The 16,229-nt window shown below is 45.5% G+C and overlaps 1 protein-coding gene across 3 annotated transcripts in view; it reads left to right on the top strand.

Moving 5' to 3' along the window:
• SLC22A23 (solute carrier family 22 member 23) overlaps positions 1-16,229 on the top strand; it is a 114,942-nt gene that overhangs the window by 94,654 nt on the left and 4,059 nt on the right. For 2 of the 3 annotated variants that reach the window (XM_082320873.1, XM_082320872.1), the window contains 4 exons: positions 5,401-5,503; positions 8,507-8,739; positions 11,396-11,428; positions 13,258-13,381. In XM_082320873.1, the coding sequence (XP_082176999.1) occupies positions 5,401-5,503; positions 8,507-8,739; positions 11,396-11,428; positions 13,258-13,381 (493 nt within the window). Of the gene's footprint in view, positions 1-5,400; positions 5,504-8,506; positions 8,740-8,831; positions 8,917-11,395; positions 11,429-13,257; positions 13,382-16,229 lie in introns of those variants that run through there. The other variant, XM_082320874.1, reaches the window with a different exon arrangement.

Below are 16,229 nucleotides of genomic sequence, written 5' to 3'. Positions count from 1 at the left end.
GACACAATTCCTCTGTGTTTCGTCTCCCTGCCTGCAAAACAGGAATAATCTTTGTCCTTACTCTTACAAGAAGGTGGTAGAGATGATTTCATTGGTATTTGTGAAGTACATGAATATTCTGACAGCACTGTAGGAATGTCTCTGAGGAAACCTATGACTTTGTCTTCACTGGGAGGTTTGGATAATAAGGCTGAGGGGCACATGTTGAATGGGAAAGGTAGAGACATCATTAATAGCTGCCCGTTTGCTGACTGCAGTGAGCATTCTGGGGGAAAAGCTAATGTGTGATCATCCAATTAAGTGCTGTATCATAACGCATACAAGCAATTGAAGATTGCAATGGCAAACTTATGTCTGCCTTTTCCTATCTTTTTTTGAATGTAATTAGAAATACAGGATTGAAACAAATTATTGCAATCAGTCCTTTGCTATTATAGTCATCGAGTTATACAGTTGCTCTCAAGAAATGAGCTTCATTTTAAATGCTCTTAGTATTTATATCCCGCGCTTTTGTTGGAAAGCCATTCCAGAATCCAGATTGCTCTTGTAGTAGGACACATTTTAGCATTCAGTTCAAATATATAGCTGTCCACGTTCTTTGTCTTTTTTCCCTTCCCATTTGCTCTTGTCTGTGACTGTATTTTCCTTAAATCTCTTTTTCTCTTTTCCCATACCATATGAGCAGACAGCAGCCCTGTTCCTTTGCTGGGCTGAAGTTCTCCTCTATCACCTCTCCTTTTATAAATAGGCTTGCCAAGGCTTTAGTTTCTCAAATACTGATGACCAGAATTGTAAAAGAGAATCAGTATTTCATTGTCTGAATTGCAAATACTTCATGGACACAACAGACTGGTACCTTACAGTCACTTGTGATCAAGGAGTATATAACCAAGTCCAACACAGTATTATCTTCCAGCAGAAGCATTTCCCATTAGTTCCTGAGTGTCTTGCCTTGTATTTTGTATTTTTTACTTGCTTTTGCCACACCTGGTCTCAAGCTCACCCAGTTCCCTCTGATGTCCCATTTCTGTGCTATACTGCTGGCAGCGCCTCACTTTGTCACCAGCAGACTTCCTTGGCACATTCCTAAGGTTTGTGCCAAGCTCCCTAGTGAGATTGTTAAACTAGATTTTTTTTTTTTGAGAATGAGTCACCCCACCACTAACCTGCTGCCATCCGCTTATGATTTCCATTTTTCTGCCCCTCATTGCTGTCTGCCCATCAATCAGCTCCTTACCCACCTCATAATTTCTGTATGTGACTTGATACCCTTCAATATTGCTTTACTATTAGGCTTTTCAAAAATGCAATGTATCAGGCTGCTAGCCCTCCATGATTGCAAAAATAAATAAATGAGCACAAAGGGAGTTCATGGAGGCAGAAATCCTGGAAGGTATAAATAACCCTGTGTACCAGTAACTCAGTGCGGCTGTAGCTTCAGCTCTGCATTTTGGACCGATCTACCTCCTGCTGCAGAGCTGTCGTGCTCCAGGGATTGATTGAGCCTCTGTGCTGGGCTTCCATAGCTCTTTTCGTGTTCAAAGAGCTACTGACAGTATCGTTTAGCAGCCAGAAAAGTCCAGCAGAAGTCCATCACCACAGGACACTTGTCATTTTGGACATCCTTTTTCAGCGGCTTGATTTGAGCTTTGTCTATTTTGTCTTTGCCAAGTGATGCAGAGGTGGGTGGCTTCATTTGAAGGCTTTAAAGATACTTTCTGATTTTGAAAGCTGTGATCCTGAAACGCAGAGGATCCCATGAGAATTCAACAGTGTTGGGAGCTGGAAGCTGGTAGGGTTCCCCTCCCCATGAGACTTTTAAAGTCTCCCAATGAATAGTTTTAATTTCCACTGAGATATAAAGAGTTAGCTTGTTGACAGTTTTCCTACCGAGTCCCTGAATAGGAAGCCTAGAGTGTGTGTGGGCTCCAGAGTATGGGAAAACTCATAATGGGCCTCTGAGTAAATGGATTTTTTTTTTTTTATTTTTTTTTTATTTTCCACACTCGCCCTTCTGGTAAATCAGTCAGAAATGAAACATTTAATGCAAATTCCTTCTGAACTGGTGACTTCAGTGCAAAATCAAAGAATAGGTTGGGGGCAGGGGGAGTTCTCCTGGTTTTGTTCCAGTGACTGAGAGAGCAGTAGTTTGCTTCCATGGGGTTTTAATAGGCATTGGCTTGACTTCTCTTTTAAGATCTTAACATTGACCTATGAAGTCCAGACAGGCTAAGAGCTGCCGCTCTCCTGATGCCTGTCACAGTCAGTCAGAGCAGGTCCTTTTGTGCAAAGCAGGCTACCTCCAAAAACAGCAGGCCACTGTGTTCAGTAGGTGATGACTTTTTGCAAGTCATATAGCTTATTTATTGCTATCCAGATTACATTTTGATTATTGTAAATGATTGATTTTGGGGTGGCAGGGTTTGGGTTGGGTGGTTTGTTTTTGTTTGGTGGTTTGGTTTTTTTTTTTTTTTTTTTTTGAGACCAGCTGACTGGTATATGTAGAAGTAAAGGATGGAGAAAGTCATCAGAAAGATAGATGGTGTTGGAGATTTGGGGAGAGTCATTCATCTGAAGCAGGTGACTTAGATTTGGAGTTTTAATACATCATAGAGGGATGGAGGAGTAAATAGCTGATAGAGCCAGGCGGCTTGCAGTAAAAAGTCAGGTGCTGTTTGCATTCTTTGGTGTAAGATTTGAAGCCAGTTTCTTTTTCTTCTTTCTTTCTTTTTTTCCCTTTGTTTTTTCTTTTTTCATTTTTGCTTGGTTGGTTGGGTTTTTTCCCCTCCTTTGGTGTTTTTTTTTAATCCTTGTAATGCAACTACATCTGGAATCTCTTTTGGGACATTTTCGTATAATGATGCTGTGTATCCATGGAGTATAACCCCCGTCAGAGCAGAAGCAAGAATCTACGGAAAGGAGGCTGCTGCATGAGGCAGGGTAGAGAAGGGGTGAAATCCCCCTCGTGTGGGATCCTCACTGCAGCTGAAGCAGAGGATGTGTTTCCCAGTTCACATAACCTACGGGCTATTCATTACGTGAGGGCAGAACAGCAGTTCAGTGAAAAACAGTAATGGGAATTAGTTTGAAAGGACTGATTTATAGGAAAGGTTAAAAGGGGGCCTGAGTGAGCAAGAGAAGGATGTGTGACAATAAATCAAGAACGTGGATTGTAGCAACCCCTCATGTATGAACAAAGCAGGAGCGGAGGGCAAAATAATGTCTGGCTCCGCAGAGAAGTGTAACCAAGTTAAGTGTTGCTTCTCTTAATTTTAAATTGTGGCTCAATAAAGCACGTATTGACAATAAAATCTACTTTCTCTTCCCAAAGAAAAAAGTAAAAATGACTTTGAGAAACAAAAGAACCCAAATTAAGAAAATCTGAATATGCCATCAGGGACTGTCTTCTGCTGATGGAAGAGATGTTTCACTTTGACAGACCAGATCTGGTCATTCTTAGACAGTTTCAGAGTGAACGCTTATGTCCACATGAAATCTGTGCAATATGTGGTGTTTCGGTGGTGATTTTCATTGTTGCCCTTCAGCTGAAACGGTGAACAGTCATCAACAGCTTTTCAAAACCTTGTGCTGCTTCTAGTGCTTGCTTTGACTTTTTCACTGTAGAAGGTTTGGCTTGGACTCAATTATAGGCTTTATAACTATGTTTTATCTAACTGCTTCAGTTGTTCTGAATTATTTTATTCCCACTTACTCCTTTCCAGAATCTTGCTACAAAAATCGTTTTGACCTTGTGCTTTGAAATTAGGTACCATCTTTTTTTATTGCTTATATTTTTAATATAGCCCTGATCTATTGCTGAGCGCTCCTGTAGTACAAATATTAATTTGACTGATTTCCTCTTTTGCTCCACCTCTGTTTTTATGCTTTGTGAGCTTCATGCTGTGTAGATTCTGGGGAGAAGTGGATATTATCAGGTAGGAGGGAAAGTAGTACAGCAATATTCTGCTGAAGTACAATCATTAATGTAAAATACCCTTTGCTGCTTTTCTCAGAAGCGGTCCCTGTAGTTACTCTAGATAGAAGACCAGGAGTGACCTGTGAGCAGTGAATAACTCAACTATTTCCTTATAAATAGTGTTTCTTTTGATTTCTTATTTTTATGATATAATTTTCAAATAACAGAAGACAAATGTGTCTTTTGTTCTGTTTGTAAATTCAGGTGATTTATCTCATTTCCCCCCACCCCGCAGCTTGCTTTTACTTTTCCCTGTCTTGCATCTCTTAAAGAAATTGCTATTCAGTGGAGTAAGGCAGAGGTCGGGGCAGGCCAGTGCGGACAACTGAGGACGCCCGGGCTAATTGCGTATGCACGAAGGGAACGGATGCGCTGTCCAGAACGGGGCCACGCTGCCGCCTTTAAACGCAGTCAGTCTAGAAAGCAGCGGTACAAGGCTTTGCCCTAAAAAACAGTCCTAGTCTGTACTCTTGGAGTGCATCGTTTCTGTGATGCTTCTTTATAGCTACAGCTTTTTCCATTTTTACCGGACTTTATGCCCTTGCAGCTGTCTCACTGATCCAGTAGCTTGGAAACAGTGGTTTTGTTGGCATGCTTAGGTAGGTGGCCAAGCTCTAACCTAATGATATTTGGGAAGTATGCAGTGCCCTTCGTTATTGTCCCATGCCAACAAGAATATCAGATGCGATATTTGTGAGGCTTGTGTGTTACTATAGCCTTGCAAAGAAAAGTTAGCTTGTAGCTGCCCAGCACTTTAAGGACGTGGTGAAGCTTTAGTTCTGAAATGCAAAGACATCACAGCTGATGATTCCCAAGGATTTTTCTTTAAGGAAATGTCTTCTGTTTAAGACATCCATCAGAGCAATTTTAAATATTTGAAATGTAGTGGGAAAGAGGATGAGCTGACATAGTGTCCTAGCCATTTCTTTCAGAAACCTGGATTTGAACAAACCTCAAAAGATTCCCACAAAAAATGAGTTTCAGCTCCAGGCCTTTCCATGGCTTTTCAGGTGTGCATTGTAAAAAAGCATCAGGTCTTGTAACTGCACAAGCACAGTTCTGCCTGGGTTTAAAAATTAACAGAATCCTGAAGTTCTTCAAGAAATTTTATATCATGCTTGCTGGGATCAAGCTCCGTAGTGCCCCTATTTTATGTACACATTTTAAACTGGGAGAAGGTTTGGGGTGTGAAGGAGTTCTTGGGCAGTACTTCAGCCCCAAGAAGGTTAAAGGAAGCCTGGAAAAAACGGAAGAACCTGAGGTGGACTTTAGGCAGGTTGTTCAGCATTTTTATAGCTCCTGTTAGTGTAATCGATGGTGTCCTGCTCTCCAGAATGTCCCTCAGAATATCTGTAGTTCACAAGCAAAGCTTCTCCTTCTCGTTCTCCCCAGTGAAAGAATAATTTTTATTTGGTTTGTTTCAGAGCTGGAAAAGGAGATCACCAGGAGACCGAAGAAAGTCTGCATTGTTAAAGTGGTGGGAACAAGGAACCTGTGGAAAAACATCGTAGTATTGTGTGTGAACTCGTAAGTCTGATCTTCTTTTTCGATAGTTTTGTGGTTGGTGAACTGGAAGCAGTAATAGGAAATGATGGGAGAGCTCCTCTGTTTCCTGGTGTGGGACCCTTCACTAGTGTCTCTGAGAAATGATCCTGGAAAAACACCAGCTGTTGCAGGGAATTATTTTTTATGGCAAATGTGGAGGAACTCATTGGCTGTTTCGGGCAGCAGCACCATGTGCCTTCTCAGGTGTCGTGCTGCGAGTGCATTGCTATCACCACTGGTCTCGCGTGGCCATGTAGCTGGTACATGCTCACGCATGCAGACATCTGCTGCTGGCATCCTGGGTGGGATTTTTGAAATCATTAATGCCACAGGAGCGCAAGTTCAAGTTGTTTACATCTGATACAGCTGTGTTGCAGAGGAAGATGTTGCTTGCCAGTGAATACAAGCCTGCTCCCTTGTATAACAGATGTCCTTGATAGGTCTTCAAAAGCAGATGACAAAGTGCTTCACCACTCCCAAATCATGTATGGGGCACGCAGGGAGAATGTGCAGTCTCGCACAGAGCAATGCGATGCCTGCATCCTAAGGCTTCGGCTTGGACATGCTTACATGGGCAAAACCAGGCATCTGCCTGAGGGTTGTGCAGTTACAGGCTCTGAGGCCTTCTGTCCAGAACTGGGCACCTTGTAAAGAGGAAATAAATGGGCTGCAAATTTAGCCTCTAACCAAACCCAACTTCTGGGAGGGCAGCGGCAGTGGATTTTCTAATTTGTCGATCTTATGAAATGCCCATTTGAATTCCTTTCGTGTTTCCTTTCAAATGGGAGGTGGGGAGAAGACTGGAAATCCCCCATCCTCTGCTCTGTTTAGAAGTACGCAGCTCTCTTGTGGCTTTTTCTTCATCACTTCAGGGCCCTACCCTGCAGCCTTCGCTCCTGTTAGCAGGCTCGTGGATCAGTCATAACCCAGAGAGGACAGCCCCTGCGCTGGGCAGGTCGTCACCCAGAGGCACATGGACTTCGGGGTCGGTCTTCAGTGTTACTGGTTGCAGAACCAACTCTGGTTTTATGGGTTTTGTGTCTCTCTCCCACCTACCAGTGGGTGATTCCCTCTGTTCTGAAACAGCGTTTTCCTCTTAGGCTGAGCTGGTGGTTTTAATAGCCAGTGTTAACTGTATTTGTGAAAAACGTTTATATGGGGAATTCTCCCCTTCTCTCTCACCCTTTTTAATTACACGTTTGGAAATGCCATAAACCAGAACTAGGCAGCCCAAAGAATAACTTCTGGCAATAGCACACGGAGGCTGTTTGCCGTCCAAGTAGAGCGTGAAGCAGATGCGTGTTTGAAGAAAGAGCTTTCATGTTTGTTTTTAGGGGGTGGGGAAAAAAAACTATTTAATTTTAATTCTGTTATTCCTGTTAGTTGGGGCTGTGCTAAGTTTTAGTAGTGTGGAACATGGACAAGGAACCTTCTGTAGGGAATGATAAGACATCAAGGGAGATAAATGTATTTAGTTTTAAAAGCAACTGTTCTCAGCTGCTAAGCAAGTTAAGATAATAAGAGTAATTCCTGGGGAAGCAGGCTGGAAAGTAAAGTCCAAATGATAGGTCATGGCCTAAATGACAACTTCAGCAAGTGTGTTTGCATGCACAGAAGAAAAAGAGAAGATACACACTGGTTAACTCTGCCCTCTTATTAATATTGTTTTGCTGATTAATATTTCTCTTACGGGAGGAGTCAGTTATAATCTAGATATCCAAAGCAAATGAAATTCTTGTGTAACAGCAAGTATTTGTGCTAGGTTTTTATCAGGGGGAAGGTGTTTGGTACTGGGGGTGTATTTTTGAACTATAGCATTGATTCACAAGATTGCAAGAGAAATTCCCCAGGCCCTGGGCTGTCATGCACTCAGCGATTGCGTATTCCCCCAGCTGTTTCTATGCTTATATTAATATCCAGTTTACACTGACAGAGCTTCAAATTCCTGACCTTCAGGAGGATAGAGGTGTATCAATGTAATGTACCTGCCATTCATTTTTTTGGAGACCTGGATCTGTGCCTGCTGCTCTGTCAGGCACAATTAATTTGTGACATGAGGTTTGTCTGGTCTAAATGCCAGGGACAGGAGGCCCTTCTCAGCAGGGGTATTTGTGCTCCAATGGGGGCAGCTGGGAGCATTAACCTCGTGTAGCAGCTCTGCTGCAGTTTTGCACCACGTTAGCGGTGATGCTGGGGCTTCTCATCTGACTTCTGTACCTCCAGCTCCCTGCTCTGCCTTGCTCTTCTGTGGGGTCGGGGGGACAGGAGAAAGAGGAGTGAAATGGAGTAGCGAGATGTTGACCGCTGGCATCACAAAGAAACTTTTAAAAGAAGGGGAGACACATTGCTGTGAAGGGTAGTGTAAATGTGTAGATTGAATTAGGGCTTATTCTTTCATAATTGTAATAATCATTGCAGCACATGTGACTTCAAATACTTGTTTCTAAGGGGTTTTCAGCTCTAACAGGCTAGCTTGGGAAGTGAGATGCAAGTGAGGTTTAGTATGACCAAATGCCACAGGCAGGCAGGTCTTCCTAGAAGACACATCTGTATTGCGCAGTGTCGTGCTGTCCAAGCACACAAGCGGCTTCACCACAGCAGCACTGGCTCTGTGGCTGTCAGTGGATGCACTGGGAACAGAGAGATGTCCTTGAGATAGCGGAGTTCTCGAATACCCTGGGAAAACCAATCATGCACTAGGAGTCCTTGTGCAGTTGCTTGTACCCCAAGCAACAGCTATGTAAATAAATCCAGTAGATTGCAAATGTCTGATTGAATAAAAGTTTTTCTTTTGCTTCTTTTGATCATTGCTTATTTTTACAGTAGCACCTAGAAGTCTGAGATGAGTCTTTTTGCCCTAGGTGTTGTATTCCTGCAGGGGAAGAAATTCTTCCTGCATTAACATGTTCCTACATTGAATTACATTGCAGTGTGTGGCTGCCTTCTCAGCAATGATCTCCTCTTGCCCTCTCCTGTTTCCCCTAGGCTGACTGGTTACGGCATACACCACTGTTTTGCAAAAAGCATGATGGGGCACGAAGCGAAGATGGCGATTACCCACAACTTCTATGCGGACTACTACACCATGGCTGGGATTGCACTGGCATCCTGCCTGGCCATGTGCCCGGTGGTCGGGTTTCTGGGGAGGAGAGGAGGACTCCTGCTTTTCATGATCCTTACAGCCCTGGCATCGCTTCTGCAGCTGGGCCTTCTCAACTGTAAGTTGGAGATGAGAGGTTTTCAGGACCACATGAGTTTGACATGCAAACAAGGGACCAGGAAATATTAGCATTTCCTTTGCCTTTCTCAGATTTGACATGCCATACACCTGCTTAGTTTAAGAAGCTGAATTTGTCTGAAGGATTCCCCAAACACTTGTCTTGGGTTCATTAACAAAAGGTATTGTGTTCTGGATGAGTCCCTGTGGTGAAGCTCATTGAGAATTGGTGCTGCTTCTCGAGCTGTCACTTAAAAACAAACAAAGAAACAAAAAACGCTTTTGGTTTTATTTCAGTGAAATAGCCTCTGGGGAAAGAGCTGAGGGAAAACTTTCCCACTTGAGTCTGCTTCTCAAATGGCCTCTAAACCAAACAGAAGTTAAAGCAGTGGGTGTATGTCCTCTGCCTGCTCTGAGCGTCTTGCTGTGTGCAAGTAATATACAGGTAGCATGGAAATATGCAGCTGAAAGACCCTACTTTTAACATGGTGTTTATGTATAGTCCATGTGAACATATACACGTGATTTTGTGAGGTGACACAGCTTTTCAAATGGGTTGTTCCTGCTAAAAGCAAGAGTGTCCCACCTCCTCCTTTGCAGGTGGTGACCTTTCTCTGGCTCTTTTGAGCTGCTTCAGCTATTAAACCCGCTACAGAAATATTACCTTTCCTTTTTTTTATTTTATTTTATTTCCTTGTCTTAATTTTCTGTTGCTTAAGGAAGTTGAACTTGATGGATCAGAGAGGTGTTGAAGCCAAGGGAAGATGGGATGTGCTTTGCCACTCTCACAGTTGCCAACCCTGTCCCATGAAACCTCACTCCAAGGAAGGGGGAAGCGGGTTGAGACATGCTTTGGACAAACTGGATATGAGACTTAACACCAGAACACTGGTTGTTGCTGTTTTTCATTTCTAAGTTTAGAAATAATTAAGGGAGAAAGTTTTTTGCGTTGAGGATGGAAAGATTTCACATTCCCGCATGCTGAAGGCAGCCCTGAGCCAGCAAGAACTGTCCGTATTTACAGAGCATGTTTCCTGAAAGCGTTTACTAACTTAACCTTTAGTGAACACACTATTTGTGGCAGTGTAGGATGGAAACAGGGAACCTCTTTCATGACATGGAGGAAACTCCAGAATCACGTGTGGCTCCCAGCCTGGCACAAATGTTTACATTCCCTTTAAGCACACGTTTACAATGTCCAGCAGCCCCAGGGGAGAGCAGGAGAAGCCCCCTGGCCCCAGCTCATCCCCAGCCCGTTGGCAGACCTGACCGTTCACATGCAGATGCACACTGTGCGTGTGTGCGACCTCCCAAAACCACGTTCTTGTGGTGGTGTCCATCAGGGTCTCTCTACACTAGATTCGTCTAATTTTTTTTTTTAAGGATGTCAGATGTTTATTGACACTTTTGAGGTAATAAACATGCAATTGCTTAGTGGAGAGAAAATGTGCCAGAGCCGTTAATCTGCTCCAGAGCCATAAAAATCTGGTTGCAGTTTTTCAACAACAAAAAAGGGGTGAGGCAGGTGGGGAGGAACACGCTGTAGGAATCATTACAACCTTTTCCGTAATGGGTTTAGGTGGTTTTGTGAGCAAAGTTGCTAAAACTAAGAGCAGCCATGGGCACTAGGTGCTTTCTTCTACGTTGGCACCTAGACTTCTCTCAATGTTGTGCACCCATCAGCCTTCCCCACTCTGCCCTCGCCCCTTTCTTTGTGAGAAGAGGAGGGAAAAGCAGCCTTGAACTTCAGAGCAGCTCATCTCCCCCCACCCTAGACCGTGCCCCCCTTCTTCCTCAGAAGAGCTAGACAGTGTTTGGAGAGAAGCAGTGACCCTGCTGATTATGAAATCTGTTACAGCCTCCTGCGTGTTTTAGCTTAGCATAATTTGGCTGTAATTAGCAAATGAAATCAGAATTTGAGAAGGAGGGTGAGAGAGGGAGAGGAGTATTTTCCATCAGCAGCAAACCCGCAGCGGACCGTGAGGCTTGCCGTGTTCGGCCTTTCCTCCAGACCCTGGGATGTCGCAGGAGCCCGGTGGGAGACCACCAGCAGAGCTGTGCCCAGCTCGTGCCGCTGCCCTTCCCCTTGCTGCCCAGTACTGCTGTGTGCTCCTTAGCGGTTAGGACACATGGCAGCTGGTGGCTAGCGTGACACACGGACCACCAGCCTAGGGTTTTGGCGAGGAATAGGTCTCCCACCAGTGTGACAGTGTTGGTGCCCAGAGTTTTGCTCTCTAACTGAAGCCTCTGTTGGCCATTCCCTCAGGGCTGCAGCACGAGGGCCGTGGCCATTTCTCTTCTCCCCCTTCGTTAACAACAAAGAGGCCTTTGTGTTAATCCCAGTGGTAATTCTGGGGCTCTTAAAAATGCTTTACTGTTGCGTTTGTTATCACTCTCATTAGCATGCTGTCCTCCAGCTGAAAGGGGCCTGGAAACCTGGAAACGGCATGTCCTATCTGGTGGCCGCAGGAAGATGTGCCAGTCGTGGCATGGGAAAGGAGAAATGTATGGGGGGGGCTAGGGTGGCATGTGGGATTTACCTTTTTTTTTTTTTTTCCTTTTCCTTTGGATAAATATGTAATAACAGTATGTTCTTTTTTTCTCTCCCTTTCTCTCTTATTTTTGTCTTACTCTAACTTCTGTGGTCTTGGATCCAGTGATTGGAAAATACAGTCAACTTCCAGACTCAGGTATGGTTTACAGACGAGTCTGCGTCATGCAGGAAGCGCTCCCCTGGGAGCGGGTAGATCCCAAAGGCCAGGGCCAAAGCACCCAGAGCGGAGCTGCCGCTGCAGAGGGGTGCAGGGGGAAAGCCCACTTCTACACAGTGCCTTGGGATCCCGCTCGTAGGCAGGCCTGTTGTTTATATGCATTCTCACGGTGTAGCATCCCCTCTACATAGCCTGACTTGCCTCTGCATGTCAAGAGAGGGTGCAGACATCCCCCAAGGTTTATTTTTACATATGGGGCAAGGCTTTCTCAGAAAGTCTCCTCAGAAGCAGCATTCCCAGTTTGGTCTTTTCCAGAAAGATCTGAGATGCTAAAGTCCCTTCTGATAAAGGGGACTTAGGCATCTTAGAAAATACTTCCCTGGGCACCTTATCCCAGCCTGAAGTACTGTAATAGCAATGCAGTGCAGGCTACAGGGGAACAAAATTTACCCTTCTGTATTTGATTTAACGGACTGTCCTTGCCCAGCCTTTTCAAGGCCTGTTCTGCTGAGCAGTCACGACCCTGCAGGGTCAGTGGTGCAGCCTCACCCACTATGCAAGAGTTGCCAGGGAGCCTCAGAGACCCATAGTTTGCAAGGTGCCGTGCTCACCTCCTTATCTGCGGGCAGTATTTGCTCTCTCCCACAGACCTGGGGTGTATTGCAGAAAGGGCTTAGCCCTGAGCAGGCTGTAGCACGTTTCAGAAGTTGTAACCTAAGAGCTCCCGAACACCTTTTGCTCTCCTGAAAGCTGATATATTCAGCAAGAAGAAAAGCAGGTGTTACTTTTCGTTCGATCCAACCAAGAAAGTGCACCTGCTTGGGACTGTACACTGATGAGCAGCCCTTCCTCTGGGCAGCTCCTGGGACTTGGCTGGAGGAAGGTGGGGGGCGTTAGCTGCAGAGCTCCAGTCCTTTCCCCAGCGCTCCTGTTAGGCGCCGTGTGTTCCCCTCGTCTGGCCCAACAGTCTTTGCGAACAACGTGGCCTCCTCGCTGGCCAGGACAGCCCACGTGAGCTTGTACAACCCTGGATCAGATATCCCAGCCCTGCCTGCAGAAGGTGATGAGCGAGGGTCAAGTGAAGGGACGTATTGTCATCGTGGCCCGGAGGCAGTTTCCTTTAGCTTTGTTTAGATTTACTGGGGTTTCTCCCTGTGCTTGATAGACGCTGCTTGCTCCCAGAACCCTTGCTGCCATCCAGCCGTGAAATGATTGAGCAAACAGCCTTGCTGGACACAGTGACTTAGGGGAGTGCTTAGCGTCCTTGGCATCGGCTTTTCTCGCCCAGAGTTGTCAGGCGAAGGCTGTCAAGCTGGGGGTTACAACAGAGTTTGTAGACTGATCACGTGCAGGGGCTTAGCACGGAGATGGGAGCACTTTTATTTCTTTCCCCTCTTGTCCTGCAAGCCTCTCCAGTGCCTAAGCCACCGAGCCGTACCAGATGTTTGGCAGCTTGATGAACGCTGCCTGCCTCCGCCTGTCTGTCAAACGTGGGAGGGAAGTGGCTGGTGCCTAAAAGACTGCCCAAAGATGTGTTTTTTCTTGGGTTTTACCTTTTTGTGGTGGCTGGGCATAAATAATTCAGAGATCGCTGCCATTTTTGGCGTGACTTTATGATTTTTTTCACATATGTTTGTGTCTCGGGTGCTTGGGGAATGGATTTTATAAATACCAGTTTTAAATTAGTATTGCAGAAATGACTCAAATTCTTGTCTAGGGAGAATGAGTAACATAAACCTGTTTTCTTGTTTTCTTCCTTGGAAGTTTGGCCTCTTTCTCGGTTTTCATGAACACACTTGTCTTGACAGGTATGAGTGACAGCGTCAAAGACAAATTCTCTACCGCGTTTTCCATTGTGGGTATGTTTTCTTCGCATGCTGTTGGAAGCCTCAGCGTATTCTTCTGTGCTGAAATCACACCCACGGTAATCAGGTGAGACATTGGAGCCCCCCTCTTCAAAAGATGGGGACAAAAATATTCTCATTTAATTGATAACTGGCTGTGTAACTTAACACATTGTATGGGAGGGGAAATCCCCCATAATTGGAGACCTCACAGCAATTTTTGGGCCGCTCTTTAATTTAATGTCGCTGCAGTCAGTCTGCCTAAATAAATGCCTGTCTGTAGACAGAGAGGCTTTGCTTCTGATGGCTCCACCTTGTGTCCCATCGTGGTGATTATCAGCAGGCCAGGCATCTTATGAATTGCATTTGTTTGCAGTGCAGTATGGTCTTAAATACTTAGCTGAACCAGATTGTGCAGTTGAACCATGCTGCTGCTTTGCTTACTCTGCTGGATTTGTACAAGCAGTGACCATGTGAGTCTATGGCTTGATACTAAAAGAGAAATTCCACGAGTGTGCAGGGGAGGACATAGGTGCAGGCAATCCCTGCCTCCATAGGGCAGGTTAATCAGGCCAGCTATAGGGGTGCTTCGGTGGAAAGGAGGTCTTGCAACATGCAGTGTTAAATGCTTTTGGTATGTATACGTGCTCTGCAAGTCTGCCTCTCCTACAGCAGCACCAGTGTGAGTGGTCTGCCTTTATTGCAGATAAAGTCATCTTTCTCTTTGCACCCAGATCTATCTTAGCAGGGGCTCAAGGTTTTTCTAAAAAGGAGCGCTTTCATCCTGGGCAGTAGTAGAAATCAGGCAGATGATCTTCGCCGGAGAACTTCCCATAAAATGTCTTTTTTGTGTAGTCAGGGTTTTGTAACATTTTATATATTCGCTGTTATCTTTCACAGCACAAAGGTTGTGCTTGTGTGTTCTGTGTTATGCTTTCAGCAATGCCACAGGGATTCAGGAGTCCGCCCTGACTCCATTGAATTTCATACAATCATAGAATCACAGACTGCTTTGGGATGGAAGGGACCTGTAAAGGCCATCTAGTCCAGCCCCCCTGCAATGGGCAGGGACATCTTCAACTAGATCAGGTTGCTCAGAGCCCCATCCAACCTGATCCTGAATGTTTCCAAGGATGGGGCATCTACCACCTCTTTGGGCAGCCCGTTCCAGTGTTCCACCACCCTCATCATGAAAAATTTTTTCCTTGTGTTCAGTCTAAATCCCGGGAATGTAGGCCATATGGGTGGGAGGGAGAGAGGGTGGAGGGAAGAGGATACTCTTTTTTTTCTTTTTCTCTCCAAATTATATGCCCTTTCAATAACTTTGCAAAAGTATTGTAGCAAAACTGTCAGCTGAGTAGACAGAGTCTCCTTGGTCCATGGCCTTTTCTTCCAAGCTATCTGACTTTGTGAATGTATTTTACAGATAACATTATTTCTGCAGGGAAAGGCAGTGTGAGTAGTGAGGAGATTATACAGCAGCCTGAAACACTAACAGCTATTTACTTATGTGTGTGTCAGTCAGTTTGGTGTTTTTATGCCTCTTTAATTTTCTCCTTGTCTCTGTTTGAAAGCCACATAGATAAGGAATTGGCCACGTCAACCAGAAGAGAATCTGCCAAGTAGGGTCAGATGCGCAGTGTGAACTTAGCAAGGCTTTTCCTTAAATCACTTACGTTGCTACAGGGAAGGGGACAAAATGCTGGCTGGGAGCCGAAATTCTGCTTCCGCTGCCTCTGCTGGGTGACACCGAGTGAGTGACAATAGCTGGATATGCCTCAGGGTCCCCGTATATTAATAGGGATGATGACGCTCTGCAGCGCTTTGCAGTCCTACCACCGTGAAGCTCTTGATGAGTTCCACTCAGGGCTGTAATTAGGAGGTAGAGCACAGGATGGTGCATAAACCTGTCTCAGGCAGAGGTGTGGTTAAGCTGCCTTGCGTCTTGTGTTTCGGTGGGATCTGGCTGCTCCCTCGTAACCTGTTCTCCAAAATACTGCCTTGGATGCTCTTTAGTGTTCCAGGCCATCTTAATATGCTTTTGGTTGAATCTCGAAGAACCTTAAGGAAAAGGGAGGCAGAGAGCGCGCTGGGGCTGTCTCTGGGGTTTCCCTGATCAAATCCTTTACCTGTAACCCCCCATCCCTGAGGGAGGAAAACAGCACTGCCGTTATCGGGGTAGCAGTGGCATGATAGAGAAGCCATAGCGCCCATCCAGCTCTACTGCTGTGGTGTTGACATGAACAGTTACAGCGGTGTAGGAGGAAGAGAGCCGTCTTCATCGCCAAGAGGTGCCACCTGCTCCAGAAACACAGAGGTCCCACGCTGTCAGGTGGCACAGAGGGGTCCTTCGTACCCTTGCACTGCACCCCGGTCTCCTGGCGCTAGGTAGGAGGGCTTCACCAGGAGCTCCTGTTCCTTGTACCGGGGGCTTCAGTACAGAGCTCCTTCCAAATGCTGAATTTAAGCACTAAGTGGCGCCGATAATCCATCTCTAATAATCTTGATGGGAACAGCACTGCAGTCTGCACGGCTGCTAAACAGGAATAGGCTGAGGAAAGCATGGTGTGTCCTCTCCCCATTCTCTGCATGCTGAGTTACTACCAAGTGGAAGAGAGATCTGGTTTTTTCTCACCATGTCCTGCGTTTGTGCCCACCTGGCCAAAGAAATGAAGAGTGGGCAGCGATGGCCAAATTACAATAGCTGTCTCAAACCAAATTTCCAGTGGTGTACAGTGCTGTTTACTGGAACCTGAACCAGGCCTGGCTTTTCAAAGGCGGTGCCTTGCCCCATGAGCCCAAGGGTGTCCTGGTGTGTTACTGGAGCTCTGGCCTAGGCTCTAGCACACAACAAGGTCACTTATGTACAGGAAAGGCAGGGAAAAAACAGGGAGGTTTTCAGGGATTGACTTCAAGAAGTGGCTGAGCTGACTGGA

Source organism: Platalea leucorodia (genome assembly GCF_965183815.1).
Source record: "Platalea leucorodia genome assembly, chromosome: 1".
Classification (NCBI taxonomy): Eukaryota; Metazoa; Chordata; class Aves; order Pelecaniformes; family Threskiornithidae; genus Platalea; species Platalea leucorodia.
Note: the sequence above shows the minus strand (reverse complement) of the source record. Positions and strands in the feature narration are given on the sequence as shown.